This window comes from Periplaneta americana, chromosome 3 (assembly GCF_040183065.1).
Source record: "Periplaneta americana isolate PAMFEO1 chromosome 3, P.americana_PAMFEO1_priV1, whole genome shotgun sequence".
Taxonomy (NCBI): domain Eukaryota; kingdom Metazoa; phylum Arthropoda; class Insecta; order Blattodea; family Blattidae; genus Periplaneta; species Periplaneta americana.
In genome coordinates this window covers 35,375,663-35,401,645 of record NC_091119.1, presented here as the reverse complement: position 1 = coordinate 35,401,645, position 25,983 = coordinate 35,375,663, and the positions used below count along the sequence as shown (strand labels likewise).

The window sequence follows — 25,983 nt, the reverse complement described above, 5'->3', positions numbered from 1 at the left end:
TTTATTTAAATAATTTTTTTACAAGAACTTTAAAATATTTTGAAACTAAATCAATTATATCACTCAGAAATACGTTATCTTTTTAAGAATTCTTGGTTGATTCGTGTTTCTATGGGCTGTATGGTGTATCGTGATCCATTTTTGTAATAGTATCGCCTCAAGTTGTAAGAACTGCTAGGCAGCATATCAATGTTATTATATGAGAATAAATTAACATGGACAAGAAGGAGAGATTTTGCAACACATAATTAGGAATGTTTATTGTTGCTGAAGGTGATTTCATTCCGCGCTTTGTTTGTGAAACACAACGGATAAGAGCTCGGATATAAACATTATTTAATTTAAACAAATCTCTCGCCTCTCGCTCATGCCTATGAAGTGAGGAAATACATTTTCTTGTGATTCCCAGTTATCGGACCATAAGCATAAGCTGCGTAGTGTAGACGTGGTGGCATCGCTATAGGAAGCTTTTCTCCGACATAGTCAGTAGCTAGAAACATTTTTTTACGTTAAGACGTGTGTATATTAGACTCTTACGATGCCTAAAATCAAATCGAGTGTAAGATCGCGTCTACAGCAATATGTAGATGAATTTAAAAACATTTTTACTACCGACGGAAAGGTGTTATTTTGCCAACCATGTGGTAAATCAGTAAGTGCAGATCAGAGCTCTCAGGTAACCCAACATTTGTCTGGAAATAAGTACATTGCCGCTGCTTCACGTGTGCATTCACGGCAAAACAGTGGATATAAAAAATGTGTGAAGTTGCTCAAGTATTACAGGGTGTGCCTGTAGGTGAAATTGACGGTGCAGGTGTTTGTGACATTCCTCTCTTTAAATATGCACGTCTGACGTCCTGTGTTGTGGAAAGATCGTTTTCACAGTATAAGTCGTTGTTCAGAGACAATCGGCATGCATTTGTGATGGAGAATTTGGAAATGACCTTTGTTGTTCACTGCAATTCTCGGACAACTACTAGCAACTGATACTCAAGTGTGATTGGTGCGTACCTAGTAACTTTTTTTTCAAGTGAAGTAAGGCATTTTTGTCATATTAAAAAAAAATATTTTTTATTTTTTATTTTTTGCAAATATTTTCGTACTTTTTAGCACATAAAAAATAAATATATTTAAATTTTTAGCACATAAAAATCCGCTCCTTAGTGATAAAAATCCTTGATATGGTTGACAAGGCCGAAGGGTTCCCAAGTCATTGAGTTTTGGGGTTAAAACCTGCAATTTCTGTTTCCTTGACAATAATTAACACAATGTTATATGACCAAACTTGTATAAAATTTACAAAATGTTGGGTAAATATTATTATTTGTTGGTAAGGAAAGGCTTCTACAGTGCACCTTTCCTTGCTTCTAAGAGACACTTTCACTGTATGCAGCAGTGGCGAAGCTCTTAAGAGGCTTTTGAGGCTTAACCTACTCAAAAATTTGAGTTATTATACCTAGTAACAGTAGGCCTATAAGTTCGTAATAACAATGTATTGTGATACTTGGTTTCACTCTGAACCTTCCATATATTAAATTCACTGTTGGCAGCAGGGGCGGCTTTCGAAGTGGGGCTGCGGAGCTGCAGCACCTCCAGACATTTGTGGCTCTTCTCGTTTTATGTTGTGAAAAACATTTATTATACAGTCTCTTATCTAGCGGCTCGAATTAAAAAAAAAAAATTCGCTCTCAATGGTATGCACGCAATTGTTAGTGAAGTCACTTCCTCCCCTGGTGCTGCCAGAGCGAAACCCGAGATAAGGACTATAGGGTGAAGCCACTTCCACCCCTGGAGCTGCCAGTCTCGTCTCGGATGCTTTGCGCGTTAGTTTTACCCTTCCCCCTGCTGCCTCTTGCCATGAATTCAGAGTTTCCAGGAGCTGCAAAATTTGCAGCAGTTTGTCAGTAGCGCGCAGTTTTAAATACATTTTCTTTAATCTTGTGAGTATAACAAGTGCAACAATGTTTAATTCTGTACAATATTTACAGTCTATTCAGTTGAGTACCTTAACAATTCAGGAGAAATGTGAAATTAAGTGCCCATCAGTTGAATCTCATAATGGAAAGAGCCGCTAAACAAAATACAAAGACTCGCATATTTTTTGCTAATTTATCCAGTATCCCTGCTTTATTCTCTCGATCTCCTCACAGTCTGTATTAGATTAATGTGTTTCAAAGACAATTCCATTAGCTGGGGCAACAAGATGGAGTTTTAAAATAAGAACAGTAAATGTTGTTCATGAGAAGAAGGAGCCATTGCCAGAATATTTTCAAACCATAATGGAATCTGAAACATCTAACAACATCACAATAAATGAGGCAAGCACCCTGGTGCGTACTCTTGAAGATCCTGAATTCAATTTCTGGCTCAGTTTTTTCATTTATTGATGCATCATGTAGATATATTATACAACCAACTACAACATCGCCAGTTAGATACTACTAGGTTCAAAAAGTTCCCGGAATTTTACTACCATTTTTCGTATTAATATATAACAAGGGATATTATACATTTGTTTTGTTGGTAACATTCATGATGTCATTTCCTTAAAGTTTGTTGATAATGGCAATTATTGGTTTTGAGTTGTAGGCAATTGTTTATCATAGTGTTTCGTTTGTTCGTCGCATTTTGTAATTATGTCCACAGAGCAAAGTACAAACATCAAGTTCTGTGTTTTGCTGGGGACATGATCAGTATGGCTGATGAAGATGGTGATTTCTTAAACAAAATGAAACTGGTGCTACTTGTACGACCCAGTCCCTAAACGACAGTCACCTGAGTGGAAATCGAAAACATCTCCTCGGAAGCAAAAGTTTCCTAGGGACACTTCCAAAGGCAAAGTTATTTTAAATGTTATGTTTTATTTAACGACACTCGCAACTGCAGAGGTTATATCAGCATCGCCGGATGTGCTGGAATTTTGTCCCGCAGGAGTTCTTTTTCATGCCAGTAAATCTACTGACATGAGCCTGTCGCATTTAAGCACACTTAAAGCAAAGTTATGTTGGAAGTTTTCTTCGACTCTCAGGGTCTCATGCACCATGAGTTCATTCCAGAAGATCGTACTGTAACGAAAGAATTGTACGTAGAAACCCTCCGTCGCCTCTGGGACGCAGTGAGAAGGAAACGTCCAGAAAAGTGGGTAGAAAACAACTGGTTCCGAGGAGATGTTTTCGATTTCCACTCAGATGACTGTCGTTTAGGGACTGGGTCGTACAAGTAGCACCAGTTTCATTTTGTTTAAGAAATCACCATCTTCATCAGCCATACTGATCATGTCCCCAGCAAAACACAGAACTTGATGTTTGTACTTTGCTCTGTGGACATAATTACAAAATGCGACGAACAAACGAAACACTATGATAAACAATTGCCTACAACTCAAAACCAATAATTGCCATTATCAACAAACTTTAAGGAAATGACATCATGAATGTTACCAACAAAACAAATGTATAATATCCCTTGTTATATATTAATACGAAAAATGGTAGTAAAATTCCGGGAACTTTTTGAACCTAGTATGTATTTCTAAGGTTCAAATCTGCATATAAAAAATTAAAGTATGGTTTATTTAACGACACTCGCAACTGCAGGGGTTATATCAGTGTCGCCGGTGTGCCGGAATTTGGTCCCGCAGGATTCTTTTAAATGCCAGTAAATCTACTGACATGAGCCTGTCTCATTCAAACACAACTTACAAAATAAGGCGCATGGAACTAATCTTTAAATAAAGTAAGTTGCTTGGTTTATTTTTGTATGCAGCCCCCCTTAATTCAATATCCACGAGCCGCCACTGGTTGGCAGTCATTCCAGGATGAAGAGTTCAGTGCGAAAGGCTTATGGCAGATGACTCGTAGTGACGGCCTCGCTTATAGGTAGCAGCACTCGGCTGGGGAGGAGGGAATATTGATTCGCTATGACTCAGTAGTAGCATCAGTGGCGCCAACTTTTGGAAAACACTGAGTGGGCTCAAACACGAGTTATAAGTTAAAATAAATAATGCTCACAAATAATAATAATAATAATAATAATAATAATAATAATAATAATAATAATAATAATAATAATACGACAAATTATTGGGTGGGCTTGCACCTCAAGGGCTCATATAAGTTGGCGTCACTGGGAAGCATGACTAGCCACAACATTGCAATATAATACAGCATGCTATATTGGTGTTCTGTGAATGCGCTGCATGGCCGTTCATCTTCCTTTATCTTCTAGAGCTATTTTAGAAGCTTAACTTCTTATGTTAGCTTCTCAGAATAGTATTATTTTAATCAAAAGTGCATGCTAATTTTGTGTAAGTGGCTCATACTGAGAGAACATTGAGGTCATTATTTGTAGAATTAAAAGAGACACAGTTTTCAAGTTGGACATATGAAACAAAATGTGCTTACAAAGATAAGAGATCGACACCACATTTACATATTAAAATAGCAGATGGTGGAAGACAAAATAGGAAATTTCAATTTTCACGGTATAAGAAACAGGTATCATTAGCTAACAGGGTGCTCTGAGACAAGTAAGTTATATTGTTACACCTGTGTTCTGTTTAGGGGTGCATTTACACCTTAGCTTCGCCAATGGTATGTAGCCGTCCTACCAGCTTCCATCATGTAGTTCGCAACATAGTCACAAAATAACTTCTTGAAGAATCACTCATAATTATAATCAAGTGTTATTATATTAAAAACATAAATGAAATACATAGCTTTATTTACAGGGTGATTCACGATAAAAGGTAAAAAATTTTGGATACGAGATCTTAGGCCATTTTGAGTGAAAAAGTTCATATGAACATAGATCCGTTTTCAAATGATCGCGGAGCTAGATGCACTTTTTTGGTAAAACGTCTCTCCCCAATGTGAATCAGACGTTATCATATGCTGCTGACGTGAAACAAAGTCACCGATGAATGACGTAACATTGGAATCTGCATTGTGAGCGATGTAGATAAGAGAAGAGAAACAAACCTGGTGGTGGGGCATTACAAATGTCACAACAAATACGCCATCACTTATCGGTTCACAGCAGTTCGGTCAGCTACCTACAGTACAGTAGTTATAAAGGTAGGAAGTGTTAAGTTGTGTTTTTCAAGATGCCTTATAAATTTCGGACTGCAGAATACGCTGATATTGTGTATTTTTTATGGTTTGTGTGTTGGAAGTTCCTTGTGTGCCATCGCTGAATATGAACGACACTTTCCGAACAGAAGGGTACCATATCGAAGAGTATTTACTGCCTATGGGGTTGGATGAAAGACTTGGTATAGGAAAGGAACGGGGAAACGAGAGAGGTGCTAATCAACCTATTTTGGATGTGGCATAAAGACAGCCACATGCAACTCTCCCGAGCGATGAGCGCGATTCACGCCCGAGCGCAACAGTGCATTGAAGCAGAAGGAGGTACCTTTGAAAATGTCCGAAAACATCGACCTCGACTTCTAGAATATTAGATATGTATGCATACGTGAATATAAACTTTAAATTTGTCCGTTATCTGTCTCTAAATGCGAATTAGTACAATGGAATCTCAGAAGTTTTTTGTGAAATCAAAGAGCCATATCTCCATAACCGTTCGAAAATGGACCTATATTCATATGAACTTTTTTCACTCAGAATGACTTCAGAATTCACATCCTAAATTTTTTACCTTTCCTCGTGAATCACCCTGTATAAATCTTTCACACGAAGTGTTGTACTATTTTGAATTTGGAGGTCAAAACAGATCACCTTCTATGCTTTTATCTTGTACACTTCCAGGCTTGGCAGATTTTCTAACAAGATTATGAAATTTAGGACAACTAAGGACATCAATGCCTGGAAAATTCTCTGCAAATTTTCTTTACACTTATCAGGCAGAGTTACAAGTACATCAGAAACAAGCATTTGCGGGCATAAACCCAGGAACATCCAATTACAGTACATCCAATTCTCACTAGAACTGACTTTCAGATCCAGGAGAAAACATAATTTCCTTCCACAGGGACTGGATGAGCCTGATTGTCTTGTGTATGTCTTGCATTATCCTATTGTTATTGCAGGTCTTGATCTTGACCAGCATACAAAAAAACAATGACGCAGGAGACAAGGGCACGAAAGCCAACAGTGAGGAAGAATAAATACTGGGTGAGGAATGGTGATTAAAGTGAATAGTGAAATAGTGAGCCATAATATTATCAACCAATCTTCTTAATGTATCCAGCTGTTTGCTGACAGCATAAAGTCCACGATAGTCCACTGTAGTCTATTCAGTTGTTGTTTTTCACGAGAAATGAGGGGTATTTTGATCGGTGTTCATTATAAATGCATGTTGCTAGTAGCCAGAGTTGGGGTGTAGTCAATATATACTGCAGGGCTGTGTCTTCTGCAACTGGTACTGATGATTTTAATTTACTTCTTTTGTGGTTTATGGATGGACAGTATAGAAGAATGTGCTCCAGATCTTCATCATGATTATTACACCACAGACAAGTAGGATTATCAGAAATTTGAAATCAGTGTAGGTACAATTTAGTGACAATGTGACCTGTTCTGGCTCTTGTTAAAAATGTTTGAACATGTCTGGGCAAGTTTTTGTACATTTCCAGGTCATTTGGTTTCTTTTGTACAGATTGTAAAATTTTTCCTTTGTCAGAAGAGAGCCAATTGTTGATCCATAGGTTTGTAAAATGAGACTTTACTGAAGCAAAAGCACTGGATAGAGATATCACTTGAAGAGGTCTTGGTTGCAAATATGTTGCCTGTTTTGCAATATCATCGACTTTCTCGTTTCCAGGTATACCACAATGACTAGGTATCCATTGAAATGTTATTTCCTTTTGGAGTTCTTTTCGTTTACGTAGAGGTACCCACATGAGCTGCATTAATACCAACGCAGTCCCACTATATTTTTCACTGCTTATGATTCATGGAGTCCCTCAGTGTAAAATTCTCTGGAGGTAAAACAGTCCCTCAATCGAATCTCCGGGTAGGGACTGCACTGAGAGATGCCAAGAATCGTACTAAAGTACTTATTTGAAACACCAAAAGTCACACCGTCCAGTCAATCAGAGCCAAGGCATAATATTATGTGTAAAGTGAAAATTTGGTAGCAGATATATGGATAGTGCCAGCATAAGGAAAATCAAAATGTGTTATAGTCAAGGATAAGGAACAAAAGTAGTGTGGAGAAAATATAGTGAAAGTGTATAGAAGATAAGCAGTGCATGAACAAAGGTAAAGTTTAGAAGAGCATGAGTGATAGACGAACTTTTATTGAAAATGATGTGGGTGATTGGAAAGGAAATGGAGACGGTGCTGTTGTGGAGGGATGAGTTAGGTAAAAATTGATTAGTTTGAATGTGTAAATAGGATAGAGAATCGCAAATTAACTGTTTGGTAGGTTATGGGCATAAAAATCATAGGAAAAGCACATATCTATGATGAGGTAAATAGTATATGTTGTAATTAGAAGGCTATGGGTCGCCCACATACAGGAATGTGGTGGCGAACCCATAGCCAGTAAGCATGATGTAGGAATAAATATATATTAATATGACTATGAAAAAGAAATAAATAAATTAGTTTATGGCTCTTTTTGCCATGCCCTCTTCTCATCCATCACGCATCTGGTGCTACTGTTTTACATATTGTTAAGAAACGATATTTGTTCTCTCTCCAAGTATAAATAAATCATAAATATAACTCTTATAGTTTTTAGGCAGTAAATGTTTCAACTGTTGCACTTTTTGGGACATCTGAAACTCCGCACACGTCACCTTACCCACGTAAGTTCTACGTCAAAATACGGATGTTGAAAGACATTCCTGAATTCTGTTATACATAGTCAAGAATTTCATTTTTGAGATATCGGCACTTGAGGACAGAATTCATTAACCCTGATGGTATAATAACATGTAAGAATGACAATGACTTGGTTGGATTGTGATGTAGGAGAGAAATGGCCGATTAATGTTGTATGATAGGATTATTTTACGTACTTTACATTTACAACACAGTCACTTCTCTTCAGAAAGAAACAATTCTAAGAATTCTGTTCACTCTAAAACTTTTAGTATCTTCAAAGACCTTTGAATATGACAAACATGTTAACCATTCAGTCACCAATGACAATATATTTATCAACTTACAAAACTGATACCCCACCGATTATGGTTGTGGTGACATCTGGTAGGAACTACAGCTATCAGTACCATAAAATACTTATGGAAAGAGGGGAGAATATTTTAGGAAACATTTTCTCCAAATTAGATTTATTTAGTTTAAAAACATAGGAAAATGCAAAATTTAATTGGTCACGGGTCCAAAATACACTAACTTTGAAATATTAATTGCTGGAAACTCAGGCACAGCCTCCTTAACTTTACTTTAAGTCCAATGAGTTAAGGAGGCAGTGGCCAAGTTCAAGAATCTGTTGCCCTTAGTCACATGATTTGGATCTTGTCATAACATAATTACTCCATCTACTGCACAGCTTTGTGCTCCCTTTATATTATAGCTCCTCTAAAGCCCAGAAGAGTCCAATATTTTGTTGTCAACTGTTTGGCGTTGGAAACCAACCATTATGATGAAGATTTAATTATCAGAGATCTGAAATCTTTCATACTGATCAAGTGATCAGCATAGCCTTAGCCTCAAAATCTATTACATGAAAAATCCAAAGTTTCTATAAAAACTATTCTTTCTTGTAATCTACAGATGAAGATATATAAAAACATAGTGCATTTTCCTTCTTTCTTAGAATTAAGATCCTCAAAAGTCAGGTAAAGTTTATACAAAATGCTTATTTTTAACAATAGTCTTTCATAGCATTATAACAATAATGTACTAATTTTAACTCAAAATATACTAATTTCTGCAAACTACAATGTATCTTACTACGTAAAATGGGGAACATGCACTTTTTTTTTTTACTATTTAAAAATATTCTCTGATCACTAATTAGATGAAAAGGCATATGCTTTAATCAAAGTATTTCTTTATTACAGATTATGTTTTTTTTTTAATTATTATTTATGTGATACATCTAAAAAAGGATGTGACGTTGCAGCACGCTAAAGTCTATATTATATACCAAACTTCAAATAATAAAAGATGGGTGTGTCTCAATGTACAGCTTACTACAGAAAAATTTACCGATCAAACAAGTTCCATAACATTAACATGGTTTGATTTTAAACTTGTGAGCACTGAAACCAATTTCTGCCAAGCATTACTTTTTAAAAAGGCTGCACATTTTAATGCCTATATTGAACAACAAAATTCATCATATAAATCATTATAATTCATGGCAAAATCAAATGTTCAAAATAAAAATGTGTATATTATGCAAAAATAAGGGAGAACAATGCTCGAAGGGGATAGGAATATGGGAGCCGGGAGTCTGTTAAAAATTTTGGGTAAAAATGGGAGATCCCGGGAAATACGGGAGGGTTGGCAACACTAGTCATTATAAATGTGCCTTACTTGGAGACTCAGGGAGCAGTGCCAGCAGAGTCTACTATATACAGTCACGAAGCTTGAGTTTTAAGGGTGCTAGAAACAATAGACTGGTCCGGTACTATTTTGCATTGCCTGTAATGAGCCGATATTAGCGATCCTAGTGGTGAGCAACTACCTAATGTTTGCATATTTACTACGTATTGAGCTTCGTGACTGTATATACTAGACTGTGGTGCCAGCTCTATGAATCCATATGTTACTTGCTCTGTAGAATGTTCGTCATAGCTAATCTTGTGGAAAGACTGTAGAATGTTCGTCATAGCTAATCTTGTGGAAAGACTGTAGAATGTTCGTCATAGCTAATCTTGTGGAAAGACTGTAGAATGTTCGTCATAGCTAATCTTGTGGAAAGACTGTAGAATGTTCGTCATAGCTAATCTTGTGGAAAGACGTACTGCAGCAGTTTCCTTTTTTTTTTTTTTTTTTTTTTTTTTTTTTTTTTTTTTTTTTTTTTTGATGGTAAGTATGATTGTGAATTTTATTACTTAAAAAATGACAAAAACGAAAATATACCGAGAAAATTTGCCTCAACACGTGTTCAGCCAACTCAAATTCTATTTGCACTTTCAAGGATTTGAACCCAGTTTTTCAGAGTGAAAGCTGACAACCCAGCCATTAGGCTATTAGTGCAGTGTTTCCTAAACTATATACCACTTTCATTCCATTTGTCACAATTCACAGATTCTTATCATTTCTTCTCAGAAAATATTCCAATCTCTCTACAATTACTACAATGTGGGTTATCAAACACTTACATAATTTAAATGACAATGATTGAGAACTTTTTGATTAGGTGGATTATCACAAATGTACAACATAATTAACCATTTTAAGAACATGCAAAGGTTTAAGCTAATGACTAATATCACGACACTAAATTAGTAAATAAATTTCATAAGACTGTCACTTAACAAGAGCTCCTTTGTTTCTCTAATCTAAAGTGTGGTCAGCCTGAATAATTGACCTCTGCACACGTGATTGTAATATCTGCACGTCATAAACAGAAAACCTTCGCTCCTGCTTTTGTTTTATAATTTCCACAGCAATCATATCCTGCTGTCAAAATGAATTCTTCAATTTTCCCAATACTTCCATGTGCATTTGCTTTTATATCATTTAGAGTTAGCCGTTTCTTGAAAAAATGATAACATAAAAGTTACTTATACTGCAAAGAAAAATATTATTTACGTTGCTGAATGAATTATTTGCGCATTATTTGTTAAATTGGTGAAAAGTGACTGTTAAGGAAATAAGAAATATAGTAATAACACGAATTTTTCAACTTATTTTAGCATATTATTAGTATTTCAAACGGTTTAATACTCTGAATTTATAACCTAAATAGTGCTTCCCATCAATATCGTTGTAAACACAATGCTAAGACATCTTTAAGCATGACTGAAACTGACTGCATAATATTATCACCATTTAATTCGAGAAAAATTCGTTCCGGCATCGGGAATCGAACCCGGGACCTCTCAGCTCTATGCGCTGAGTGCTCTTTCCAACTGAGCTATGCCGGGACACGATCCACGGTGCCGGCCGAACTCCTCTCGTAATGTTTTAAGGCCTTACTACCTGCACTTTAGACACGGGTTCGATTCCCGGTGCTGGAACGAATTTTTCTCGAATTAAATGGTGATAATACACATTGGCTACTTCATAGTAGTCGTGTAATATTCAGTGAGGTAGGCGAGACCTCATATATAATGATATGTGATGTATTAACTGCTAGCAGTTATCACAAACTGATGTTAAATATGGCCATAAAGTCATTTAAATATGCGCTCCTGCATGTATGACTTACATTGCCTAAAGTGCAGGTAGTAAGGCCGTAAAACATTACGAGAGGAGTTCGGCCAGCACCGTGAATCGTGTCCCGGCATAGCTCAGTTGGAAAGAGCATTCAGCGCGTAGAGCTCAGAGGTCCCGGGTTCGATTCCCGGTGCCAGAACGAATTTTTCTCGAATTAAATGGCGATAATACACATTGGCTATTCATAGTAGTCGTGTAATATTCAGTGAGGTAGGCGAGACCTCATATATAATGAATATGTGATGTGACTGCATAATGTTTCAAGACCTTATATCAATCACTCCATAAGCTAAATACCAATTAATTCACTTTCCTCAACAAATAAGAGTAGCAAATTTTACTGTATCTGATCGTTAGCTATAGCCAAAGAGAATTTCATCTCAATTTGCTGTAAAAAATTCTCACAATATGGCATGTCTGAAACATTGTGACTTTGTAAGTCTTTCTGAAGTCATACTGCTTGTATATGTGAGGTCAAATTTTTTTTTAATACTGTATTTTTATTGAAATTGACTTATTACTTCTTTAAATTTCAGACATTATTATTACGCGAATTGTAATTTTAATAATATTGTTCACTTGGTATTTTGCTGCACAGAAGTATGCTCCTCATAATAGCCAATTACATTACGTGAAAACCAACCACCAACTTGAATTACCTATGCCAGTTTGGAAGTATTTCGTAAACAGCTAGTGCCAACACACAAACCACTTGTGATATGAGTGTGGCACACAATGATTATCATATTAAATGTAGGCCTATTAAAAAATCAATGTATCAGACTGGATATGGTTGCTAATATCAAAATTTAAGACGAAAATTACCTCTTCCCTTTTATGGTAAGTATAAATTAAACAAATATATTGAAAAGAATATCATATGGCCCAACCCATAAAATTATATTTCCACTTTACCTCTTTGCAACAGTGCGCGAAATGCAATACACAAAAGAAACTTGTGCTGAAATTTCACGGAAAAACTAGGAAAGATTATTAGATCGACTTGCACTTTGAAGAGAAAAGAAAGTTCTTTAAAGCAATAAATTCAATATGAAAATTTTGTGGGGTGGACCATTAGTGTGCTGAGCGCCTCATATAAAAATAAGATTTTCATGAAATTATTTAGTTTCGTAACTGAAAAAAAAAAAAAAAAAAAAAAAAAAAAAAAAAAAAAAAAAAAAAAAAAAAGCTCAATAAAGCAAAGCAAGAACGAGGTGAAATCCCTACAATTTTACTGGTAACATCATATTTCATAACACAACAAGAAATCTGAAAACAGAAATACTTGATATTACACTTCAATTTTAATATTTTAACATTTAATTTTGCAATTGCTGCGCTTAGAGAGTCTATTTCCATATTCATATTACGAAATAACTTCTTTGGCAATAATCATAAATTTTAATATTTTTGTGTAAAGGGAAATCATACTCTTTCTTTTTTGTTATTTTTCGTAGATTCTTTTATATATTAGAACTATAATTGTTGATTTTTATATTAGACCTTTGTTATTTTATTATAAATTTTCGTTATTTACATCACTTTGTCCATGTGACAGCTCTGTACTGAGGGAAGTTTTGTAAATTAAATTAATTAATTTAATTCATTTCGACAAATGTCAACTTTCATTTGCAATTCATGCTAGAAGAATACATAAGTATGAAACTTTTCCTTTCAATTTTGTTAGTTTTCAGAGAAAGGTATTTCCACAAGACAGAATGTACACTGTTGAAACTAATAAAAAAAACTGGACATAAGATACAGTAATATACTATACTGTACCTCAATAAAAACACTCCAACCGATTTATTTTTAAAATGACCTTTACAAAGGTGCAAAACAACTTTTACAATAATAATAATTACAGCATTATAGATAGTGATCCCACTTTCCTACATACAATTTCATTGCTTATCACTACATAATTATGAAAAGAAAAATAAAATGTCATAAAAATCAAAGTCTTAATTTGAAGATATAACATTTGCTTAAACTGCCCATCTCGAACATCAAAACATATAGGCCTAAGCATAAGTGCAACAATTATGAAGAAAGTACTGAAATACATTAATTACTAAAGAAGTAAACAGAATGGATACATAATGACCAGGTCTTCACTTAACATTTCTGTGTTTATGCAATGTTCTCATCCAAAGGTCAATGAAAGCAGATAATGCCTGGAAAAACCAGATGCCAGGTTATTTCTGCCTTTCATTCAGAGACAGTCAGAACAAGGGAATCTTTCCAACGTAAAATATTGTGTTTTAATGAAGTTGTAGGGTTTGAAGATAAGGCTTCAACATACCTAGGTTAAAGGAATAAAATGTTCAGTAATTTTTCCAAGAAATTACTTTTTAAAGTTATTATCAGGTGTCTTGACTATTCATCAGTTGCAGCTTCTGGATCATGAGTTGTGATAGCCGAAAGGAATGGTTCTAATCACTGTATTTGCACTTCTTTTATACTTTATTTTCTACTGTTCAAAAATCTTTTACATCATCAATTGTGTACTGTATACTCATAAACTTTTATTGAATTTCACGTACATTTAAACACATTTCTCACTTATACCAACTTGTGAGACTCATAGCTCGGTACACACCAGAATTGTGTTTAAACATGCTATAATCTGTGGCGCTACAGCCCATGAAGAGCCTAGACCAACCAGCCGGCTGCTGGCCTCACGCCCACATGACGAAGAAGAGGTGAACGATCATCCAACCAGAATGGAGGAATCGTGTGGTTAGCACGATGATCCTCCCAGCCATTATAGCTGGCTTTCGCTACCTATTGTAGCTCCCCAAGTGCATCACGATGCTGGGTGGGCACCGGTCCCATACACTGGCCGAAATTTCATGAGGAAATTTCTTCCCCCACGAGGACTTGAACCAACGCGCATTTCGTAATGCGAGTCCTAGGCAGGATGTCTTAGGGCACGATGTCACGGTGCGGGACTTAAACATACTATACGCATGTGAAATTCAATAGGAGAGATGGAATTGATGATCTAATTAGATGGTATTTGTAGATATGAGGCTGAAGATTCTCCAAAGGAATATCTGAAATTTGTCTTACAGTTCGGGAAAATCTCAGAAAAAATCAAACCAGGTAATCAATCCAAGAGGGAATCGAACCCATGTCTGAGTGCAGCTGTGGCTCAGGAGGCAAATGTACCTATCATCTGAGCTACGATGATGGCTAATAAAGTAATGATAATACTAAAAAATTACCAGTACTCAATAGTAAAAAAAAAAAAGCCACCGGTGTGGCTCAGTCGGTTAAGTTGTGCTCGGGTGCGGGTTCGATCCCTGTTTGGGCTGATTACCTGGTTGGGTTTTTTCCGAGGTTTTCCCCAACCGTAAGGTGAATGCCAGGTAATCTATGGCTAATCCTCGGCCTCATCTCGCCAAATACCATCTCACTATCACCAATCTCATTAATGCTAAATAACCTAGTAGTTGATACAGCGTCGTTAAATAACAAACTAAAAAAAACAGTAAAAAAGTGGGAGAAATTTGACGAATGGGGCATTTAAACTGAGGCCTAACACATACTAATCTAACCCATTATCAGTTTTACTATCTCGAGTCTTGGTAAACCAGCTGCAACCGAAAGATAGTAAATAAATAAATCTGACAATACAGTTTTGAAAAGTTGTTGTTATTGTTGTTAACCTATGCTGAGTTCTTTGCAATAGAGTCATTAAATCTCTTGCACTCACTCCAATATTTCTCAGACACAAGGGGTTTAGAGGAAAGGGCTGAACATCGCTGAAGATCAGTCCGATCTGTTTCTTCCTGAAGACTGCACAATGGACAAAGTGGTGAAGAAATAATTCCAATTTTTTTCAAGTGTTTTGACAAACAGTTATGCCCTGTGAGTAATCGAAAGGATGAAACTGCATTTTTGGGGTAATGTGTTGAAAAGAGTTTTCCAGTTAAGAGCAGAACGTTTAATGTACCGGTACATGCAAGGCGAAACTTATTTTTCAATAACAGAAAGAGATACAAACAATGGATTTTTAACTTGATTTTTGGTCGACATCACTTGACAAAAATAAATTTGATTCATTCCAGTGTATTAAAGAATATATGGGAAATTTAGTTACATATTTATGATACGACAAATACTATGTACATGCAAATAAGTTCACACAATTTTAAACAACAGTTTTTTTTTTAGTATTTTTCAAAGAAAACTCAAATAATTACGACAGTCACAGATGGATACTAAGCCCGTTTTAAGACAGCTGCTTTCAACTGGCTGAAATTTCAGAAACTATGAAATAAGTACCTACTGATGCAATGTTGGATCTAAACTTTTTTCTTCGCAAAGCACAGACCAGTTTTGGAGAATATGCAAGAATATCTCAAGCTTATAAAAGAAGCTGCAATATTTTTTTATAATATTTGTAACCTCGTATTTATGCAAAGAAAGTTTCTCGTCTATGATTAACATCAAAACAAAAGAGAGAAATTTCCGTGAACTTGAAAATGATATCATTGTGTATGTATCAAATACGGAGCCCAGGTATGAGAAGCTATTTTTTGGAAAACAGGCACATTTATCGCATTAATTAATTATTGTTTAGTTTATGATTAATGAAACAGTTTTTTTTAATTTTAATGTTCAACATTGTTTAAGCTTCTAAATACAAAATAAATGTTTTAAATGTTTTTTTTTTTGTTTTATTTTGTAAATTATCTCACGGTCCCCTCACCTCCTTATACGACCCACAGTTTGGGAACCACTATAGTTAGGATCAGCTCATTTAAAACCCTAAGGGTGAAACCTAACATTTTTCCCTTATTACTACATATGTTAGTGAATTATAGTGATTTTATAGCTCTCAGGTTGACTTTTCTTTTATCAACTTCGTTTTTAATTTCAGGTCCTGACAAATACTACAACTGATAGTTATTTTCTAACTGTTATGTTGGCAGCAATAATTTCGGTTTGGAGTATAGGAAACTGATGAAAATGGAAGTAAGGAAATACATTTTTAGGTTAGGTCTCATGAATCGTAAACTCTTCAGTCAAAAGCAATAAATTTCATGCCAGACAAAAGATGAGATGCGGTAAATATAAGCAAGACATTGTTAATAATATATTATTATTATTATTATCATTATTATTATTATTATATATAATATATTAATAATGACCAAAAAATAGGTTGAAACATGTTAACAAGGTACGTTAATAATATTTAATACAAGAAAGTTATTGTCTTACAAATTCCGAAATATATTATTATTATTATTATTATTATTATTATTATTATTATTATTATTATTATTAACAATGTCTTGCTTATATTTACCGCATCTCATCTTTTGTTTGACATGATATTATTATTATTATTATTATTATTATTATTATTATTATTATTTCAGTACGTAGCATTGTGATTTTACCCTCTTTAGTGATATCTAGTATTAGTTGGCAACACTGAAGAGATGGCCAAATTAGCCTTTTAGGAACTACTCTTACGTGATCCTCACTATACATTAGACTAACATCAGGTGTGAAGGCAGCCTGATTCTAATTAATGTAAAAGAATAAAAATGTCATTATAGAAAACACAATTACTACTGATAAAAAGTCTAGACCTATATCATTACACTAATAAACAAGCAGAATACAATTAATATGACTACTCCAATGTACAGTAACTGCATAAAATTGATTTATTCACGAAATCAAGTGATTTTATATGCATAAAAACAAAATCTCTCTAAACTGGGCTGCCAAAGTTCTTGACAGGACTTTAGTGTCATTACATCACAGAAGAAAAACTTGACAAAATTAGTGCAACTTCGAATGTTCATCCAAAAATAATATTCACACGTGTGATCCTGCAAACAGAAGGGAGTGCAAAATCTGTTTACATGGTAATAAAACTGATACATATCGCCCCATACAAAATTCCATTAGCGTAGCTTAGCTAAATATGTGTCTTTGATTACTCTTTAATTTCCATGAGCCAGAGTCCATCCAAACACAGAAATTATGAGTGAAGACTCTGGTATTTTATTATCCTACTTTATGAAGAAATAACACCTTGAAGAAAACTTGCACTAAAATCACGACAATTTGAAAATTAACTGGTCCATATTAACACATTGCACGCATGCAGATCAATGTTAACATAGCTGTAAAGCATCTCCACTTACATTAAAAACATGTACGGTATGTCATAATTATGACGACTTTAATCTTTCAACCATGCTTGGCGAGATTAAAGTCCTAGCAGGAGAAAATCTTGTTTTCAGCAAGGTCAGAGTCTACTTACAGAGTCGGATGCTCCACCCGTGACAGATTTGATCTTGTTGCGAGGCAGGGGGCTTCGTTTCTTATCCATGCTGAAGTACTTGTTGCTCAGGTTGGCTGGTTCAGTTGCAATGTGACGCAGACCCGTGGTCATCTTCCGGAGCAATGCCTGAGCCACGCTGCACCACTACTCTTCTGTCATTTTTGTCAGTAAAACTGCAAACAAAATTTCAATCTGAGTATGGAAAGCATACATCCACATCACGTATAAAAAGGATATAAAATTACACCCAAACAAGATTATTAATTAGAAATAAGTGTGAAGAAGTGTGGGGACATTAAAGAAAAAGTTTGAGCAGTTTGAGCTAGAATAATTGAGGGGTTTTCCGGAAAAAGGGCATATACATCAATATGGCGAATTGAGATACATGCAATCTAAGATTTTAAAACGCACCTGAATAAAATGTTATACACGCATGCAGCCCTGTCCTGCAGGTATGTAGAGTACAATTAAAACAAAATTTCTCTACTATAATTATTCATTACTTTTTAAACCGTTTTCCCGAAGAAGGGCGTATAGGTCTATCTGCCTTTCTTCCGGCAAAGCCCTCTTATAAGGACCAGATTCTTAGTTTCGAAGTTATTTCTATTCCTAGATATATAATTTATAAATCTTCTCACCATTCGTGAGCTGCCACAAGGGACAAAGAGTACTTAACCATATAAATGTTTACAAGTTCATTGAACCATTGATTTTGTTTTAACAATGAAATTCCTAAAAGTACTTAGCTGCAAATACATTTTGTGATCGGTGTAAATATACCTATTTTTAGAGAGGCAAGTGTTACAAAAAAGTAAAGAATGCTAATGAACTTAGTTTCATTTCGAATATAGGTGATGCTCCAGGAGAGCAATTGATCCTTTCAATGCAGCTAAAGTTACAATCGGAATAATAGATGTAGGTATTCCAAGCCTCTTAAACACATCTTTCATGAAGAGAGTAGCGGTACCTCTTGCTCCAACCAGAAGTTCGATTACTTCAACCTCTTTTAGCTGGTATTTTTTGAGGTATTAGGGAATGGTAGGATTGTAGATATTCTTTTTTTCATTATCCACTTCTGTTGGCTGTTCCTCATTCGTTTCGAAACGCACAGTGGGATCAATTATGTATCCAGATCTTGTAGATTCCTTGAAAGCTATTATATCTATTCGCCGTGTACTGCCAGTGATGGAGAGACCATGTACTTCTTCAAAGGTGTTGTAATCGGCATCTTTAAGGGCAGTGGCTATAATTGATCGTACTTGGTGGTGTTTAGCATTTTGCAGAGCTTCGCCATGCGGACAGGATCCCAGGATGTGTGCAAGAGTTTCAACCTCGTTGTGGCAATGCTTGTGTACTTTGTGACCTGGTAGAGTGTAAGAGAAGGCTCTATGGCCTTAACTCTGCCAGTATAAATAAATAAATAATAAATAAATTATTAATTACAGTCAACTCTGGATATAGTGAACCCAGTTATAGTAAACATTCGGCTATAGTGAACCTAAATCGTTGGTCCCGACCTGCATACATTAAAAATTACACTAATATTTCCGTTTATAGTGAACCCTCGCTTCGGTTATAGTGAACCTTGTATCCTGACAAATTCTTATTTGAAGTCAGACCTTCTTGTATAAAATTGAAAGAATGTGTTGAGAACAACATTCTAAGTTTCTTATTCCTTTGGTCAAAGGACAAAAGTAGGATTAGTGATTCCTAGACAGTGAGTTGTACTGTAAATCCAGGTAACGTGTGGCGACCTTGCCTCACTCCACCATCAAAGGGTTGACATTCTGTTCTTAGGCACTCTACTCTACTGTTATTTCCAATGCTCCAGCATCAAGGGTTGCCTTTTTTCCCAGAAACATTTCCATTATGATGGACAGCATCGAAACAACGGAAAATGGAATTGCCTTCTTTTATTAAAAGGGGACGGACATTATGTCAGAGCATAAATGAAGGTAAGATTTTGATGGCTTTCAAACTCCATCAACCCTCTCCCTGTTTCCATTAAGTGACCCAGGAAATTTCAAGGCTGAGTACACAGTCACACCATTACAGCGTTTGTCATTTCTACCTGATCAGTCTGTTTCTAGTGTTCCAGCATGAATGTACTGTATAAAAATGTCGAAGTGTAAAGTGTTTCTTTGGAAGATAAGGCGAATATTATAAGTGACAGTGAACATGGTCTTTCGTAAGCGGACGTGAGTCAACAGAATAGTTTAAGTAAATCAACTGTGAGTAATAGTATACAGTGTAACCCATTCCACAAAAATGAAATATTTTATTTTCTTGTTCACAATTTCATTCATTTCTATCATTTAAGGTTAGGGAAAGACACTTCGGATATAGTGAATCTCAGATATAGTGAATGAAATATGCAAGTTCGCAGATGTTCACTATATCCTGAGTTGACTGTACATTAATTTTCCTTTAAATACAAGTTCTAGAAATTAAAATAGAAGAATGCAATACGTCTACATAGAGACTAAATTTGGAGGTTAGTATTTGGCATCTATAAAATTCTGTTCCTTTCAGTGTTCTTTATTTATTTTTTTAAGAGGAGTTTATTTTCTAAATAATAGAGAAAAAGTAAAATTGCTTATTTCTTTCATTCTGTGTCTTGCTGTTAACAATCCTATCTCATCATCATCATCATCATCATCATCATCATTGGCATTACGGCCCTTATAGTTTAGCCTTAGCCTCCCTCAGAACATCCGACCAATCACTCCTGTCTAATTCTCGTGTTCTCCATCTCCTAATTCCAACTTTTGTTAGGTCAGCCTGAACGTCATCCAGCCATCTCAATTTAGGTAGTCCGACTTTCCTTCTTCCTACTGGTAATGTATCTAGTAGAGCTTTGGATGTGCGATTGTTCTCCATCCTGGCTACGTGTCCCAGCCACTCTAACCTTCTGAGTTTTATGTCAACAACAATGTTGTTATCTTTATATAATTCATATAACATTTGTTTTAATTCGCCAAAACCCTTGCTCATAAGTAGGCTAACAATCCTATCTCAACATGATTATAACTTTTTGGAAATCACAGAACTGGTAAATAATTTCATCATTACTATGTAAAGATGATGACGACATTCACTTTCGTTTTTTGACAAAGTGAACCTAATAGTAGTCACTATCCAATATTAGGTTAAATACATAGGTCCATAGCATTTTGTTTGTCATCACAACACTGCGCTGTTAGATTGTTTATCATTTATCATTTGTTATTTGGAGTGTTGTGCTTGTAAATACGCCTTGAATTTTGCGGATATGAAGAACGTTTGTGCCATTTGTGGGCTAAAGAAGATGGAATGTTATGTGAAAAAAAAAACGAACACTTCCAACATATACTTCTGTTTGAGCATAATAGAGGAGCAAAGGCAGTGCAGGCGGCTCGAAACATTTGTGTCGTATACTGGAAGAATGCCATCGGAGAAAACACTTCAAGACAATGGTTCTGTTGTTTCAAAGAGGGCCACTTCGACGTGAGTGATTCGCAATGTTCAGGAAGACCATCAGGCTTAACCCGAGAACTGACAGATGTGATGAATTGCGACCAGTCAACCAACGCGCAACACATTCCATGGGCAGAGTTAACAAATCGGGCATATGGGTACCACCAGTGCTGTAGTTGGAAAAAAATTTTACGGGGTACTGTTGAAATCCCCTTGGTCAGACTAATGGACTCGTACTTTTCCAAGGTTACTTCTACGTTCTGCATCCACCTCTGCTGACCTCCTTCGAGATCGCAGCCACTATTGCACATAAGGTAAGAAATTAAACGCTGGCACTGGTGGCCCAACATTTTTTAGGAACAAAAGCCTAGGAACTCTTTTACTATGTTCATAGAAGAGTATTTCTTTTCTTAGTACAGTAATGCTCATTCACATTCTTCAATTGAAATTGGAATAGAATCTATGATATGTAACTGGACTCAAGATTCATGAACACACGAAAAGTAACAATACTTCCCTCCTCTAGCAAACTGCTACCATTACGCATGAACGAATTTTAAAATTAGCGAATCACTACAGCAGAATTCTTGCGGCTCCACATCATAAAATTAGTGTTATATGAAGACATCTACGCAAGTTTTGAAATTAGTGAATCAATATAACTGATTTCTTGAGATGCCATTTGCCACAAAGTTAGTGTTAATTACTTATAGAAATACGACGGTTATGCAAGCTTGAAATTAACAAATCACAACTACTCTTCAAATGCCAGACCATGATTTTCGATAAAACAACGAATGGACTAGCGTTTAAGCAAAGGATACGAGATCCCAGCCGCTATCAAAATCAAAATGTTTTTTCAAAAAGCTAACATCCTCCATTTCAAATTATATTAAAATTTATTTAAACATAACTAATATATTTTCGAGTCTATTTTTTTCCCGGTACGGTAACAGCGAGTTTTTATTTTAGACGTTATGGTGTACCAGCTCGTACCGACCCGACTACAGCACTGGGTACCACTTGTTTTAAATGAAAACAATAGAAATCAGCAGGTAGTCATTTATGCTTCTCTGTTTGCTCGTCATTGATTTTTTTTTGATTGGGTTATTTTACGACGCTGTATCAACATCTAGGTTATTTAGCGTCTGACTGATATGAAGGTGATAATGCCGGTGAAATGAGTCCGGGGTCCAGCACCGAAAGTTACCCAGCATTTGCTCATATTGGGTTGAGGGAAAACCTCGTAAAAAACCTCAGCCAGATAACTTGCCCCGACCGGGATTCGAACCCGGGCCACCTGATTTCGCGGCCAGACGCGCTGACCGTTACTCCACAGGTGTGGACGCTCGTCACTGATTAGCTCGTAAAGAACATCGACTATTCTTATCCAAGATTGTTAGTGGTGACGAAAAATGGTGCATTTATATCAACATAAAAAAATGAGACAGAGAGAGAGAGAAATAGCTGAGCCCGAACAGAAAGCAACACGCCATACAAACGTTAGTGTCCATCCCGTTGCTTACGAGATTATACGTGTATAAGTGGTTCCCGCGTAACGCCAATTCCGCCACTCGGAGCGCTGTTCGGTTCTAGATATTCGTAGCAGAACAGTTAAATGACATTGACATTTGAGACATTTAAAGGACTCACCATTGCTTATTAAATGCTTCGTACAATATTTTATGATCAATAGACGTAATTTCAAAACTTCTACGTTTCAATTATATTAAAATGAATGGCTGTCATTCTTGATATTAAAAGATATTACATATTATAAACTAAGGCACTACCTTCCTGTTGTTCAATTCATACACCATAACTTTTCGGAAATAATAAAGAAACAATACATTTTACATGAAAACTGTGGTCTACCCTTTTAACGTATTTATTTATTATTATTATTATTATTATTGTTATTATTATTATTATTATTATTATTAATGAGTTCCACTGAATTGAGGTACTGTATTATCTTCCATTTTCCTGAATTCATAATTTAATCATTTCAAGGATTGGCCTAACTTTTCCCTTTCTTTTTAAAAAAAATATATATCGACGTCGAAGTGTTACGATTTTTCTATTGGAAACTGCAGTCACAATGCAAGATGAGTACAAATGTGTAATTTTTCTTGCACACCTTGTAGTGGTGAAATAAATATCTAATAGGTCTGCTGATTAATCTGTAGTGAATAGTAATAGCAAATGCTGTAATATTTTAGTGTGTGTAAACAGTTCTTAAATTAGAAGTTAGAATTAAATCAAATTAGGAAGTTAGTCTGCAATATATGTGATTGGAAACGGTTTCCGTATTTGACGATTTCGCAAAACATAAATAAATATCTCAGGATTCCCAGGGATTTTTTTTTTTTTTTTTGCCGCCCATACGCATCTGCTCTCTCTGATCCCCATTTTTCTTTTATTAATGTCCGCATCTCGCTCCTCTGAGGTGTTTTCTGTCGTCACTCATGACATGACAATTTAATGAAAGCATAAAGAAAAATCTTCGGTACACCATACAATGACAGTTGTACAACTGTCAAAAAAAAAAAAAAAAAAAAAAAAAAAAAAGTTGCCACACTCGTGAATAGCAAATATTTTCTAAGTCCACTTCGGATGACGGTGATGTTACACGACGCTCGCGCTTGTAGAAGCAGTTTCGGAACTATGGAGTCATTCGATATCTATGTCTCGTAGAGTAGCGGTAGAATGCTTGTTTAATGATTCGAAGGTTGTGAGTTCGAGCCATGTTCAAGTTATCATTTTATTTTTGTTATCATTCTTTAGCGATAAAAATAATATTCAAGGTATTTATATTCTTTTATAGTTCTTTAGCATTATAAATAATATTCAAGTTATCATTTACATTCTGTTATCGTTCTTTAGCGATATAAATAATATTCAAGTTACCATATGTATTCTGGTAACGTTCTTTAGAGATATATAATATTCACGTTATTATTTGTATTCTGTTATCCTTCTTTAGCGATATAAATAATATTCAAGCTATCATTTATATTCTTTTATAGTTCTTTAATATTATGAAGAATATTCAAGTTATCATTTATATCCTGTTATCGTTCTTTAGCAATATAAATAATATTCACGTTATCATTTTTATTCTGTTATCGTTCTTTAGCGATATAAATAATATTCAAATTATAATTTGCATTCTGCTATCGTTCTTTAGCGATATAAATAATATATTTTTATTCAATGCAGTGGCATTTAACTGGAGTCATTGGCTGTACAATGGCGACTAAAACCAAAATGAAAGATAGAAAACAAAATGAAGCAAAAAAAAAAAGCAATGTGCAAAGTGAAACTACGAAGGAGGGATGTCAGCACTGTTGTATTCTTTCTCTGGCCTCCCAGCATCTATCCACAAAGCTGACAGATGAAAGTGCTGGACAAGTCTATATAAATAATATTCAAGTTATAATTTATATTCTGTTAAGAGTTCTTTGGCGTTATAAATAATATTCAAGTTATCATTTATATTGTCGGCCTGAGTAGCGTAGTCGGTATAGCGCTGGCCTTCTGTGTTCGAGGCTGCGGGTTCAATCTCGGCCCAGGTCGATGGTATTTAATTGTGTTTAAATGTGACAGGCTCATGTCAATGGATTTAATGGCATGTAAAAGAACTCCTGCGGGACAAAATCCTGGTACACCAGTGACGCTGATATAACCTCTGCAGTTGCGAGCGTCGTTAAATAAACCATAATGGAATTAATTTTAATTAATAATTTAGATTCTGTTATCGTTCTTTAACGATATAGATAATATTCAAGTTACTATTTATATTCTGTTATCGTTCTTTAGTGTTATAAATAATATTCAAGTTGAGTAATTTCAAGGGAAAAATTGTTCCGAGGCCGTGTATCGATCCCGGGACCTCTGGTTGAACATACCAGCGCTCTACCAACTGAGCTACCCAGGAACTCCACCCAACAGCATCTCAATTTTTCCCTTTATAACCACACAACTCGAGTGAGCTGACAAAATGCCAGAGACCCACATCGAGTGCACACATACTGTGACTAGTGAATCGGGTAAAATAACACGATTTACATATTAGCATAATTATTTAAATGAAATAACTTAATAGTTCATCAGTTACAATATTTCATCCTGGACTGAATTCAGCCCAGAGACTGCGGGTTGGAAACCCCTGGTGTAGAGGAATGACAACTTTTGATGAAATTACGAAGTAAATGTTGTTAATTCCCCAAAGCTATTACACTTTATATGTCAATGGATTATTATTATTCAAATAATAATAATAATCATGTATTGATTAATATTATCATAATTATGAGTAATATTATTATTTGTATCACTGTGCTGGACTTTTATTGGCCAATCGCTGTTGACCAGCACACAAATATCAATAAAAGAAAAATAAAATAAATAAATAAATATTATTATTATTGTTATTATTATTATTATTATTATTATTATTATTATTATTATTATTATTACATACAGCAGAGTCCGTATAGGTCAGTTTCTATCTGATGCTTTTCCAATTCACTGTGGACTAAAGCAGGGAGATGCACTATCACCTTTACTTTTTAACTTCGCTCTAGAATATGCCATTAGGAAAGTTCAGGATAACAGGCAGGGTTTGGAATTGAACGGGTTACATCAGCTTCTTGTCTATGCGGATGACGTGAATATGTTAGGAGAAAATACACAAACGATTACAGAAAACACAGAAATTTTACTTGAAGCAAGTAAAGCGATCGGTTTGGAAGTAAATCCCGAAAAGACAAAGTATATGATTATGTCTCGTGACCAGAATATTGTACGAAATGGAAATATAAAAATTGGAGATTTATCCTTCGAAGAGGTGGAAAAATTCAAATATCTTGGAGCAACAGTAAC

The 25,983-nt window shown here is 35.2% G+C and overlaps 1 protein-coding gene across 2 annotated transcripts in view; it reads right to left on the bottom strand.

The window, feature by feature from the left end:
* The window catches only part of LOC138695916 (oxysterol-binding protein-related protein 6-like), a 123,169-nt gene that overhangs the window by 77,024 nt on the left and 20,162 nt on the right, over positions 1-25,983 (bottom strand). For both annotated transcript variants that reach the window (XM_069820278.1, XM_069820279.1), the window contains exon 2: positions 17,620-17,813. In XM_069820278.1, coding sequence (XP_069676379.1) covers positions 17,620-17,751 — 132 coding nt within the window. In that variant the 5' untranslated portion in view covers positions 17,752-17,813. The remainder of the gene's footprint in view (positions 1-17,619; positions 17,814-25,983) is intronic.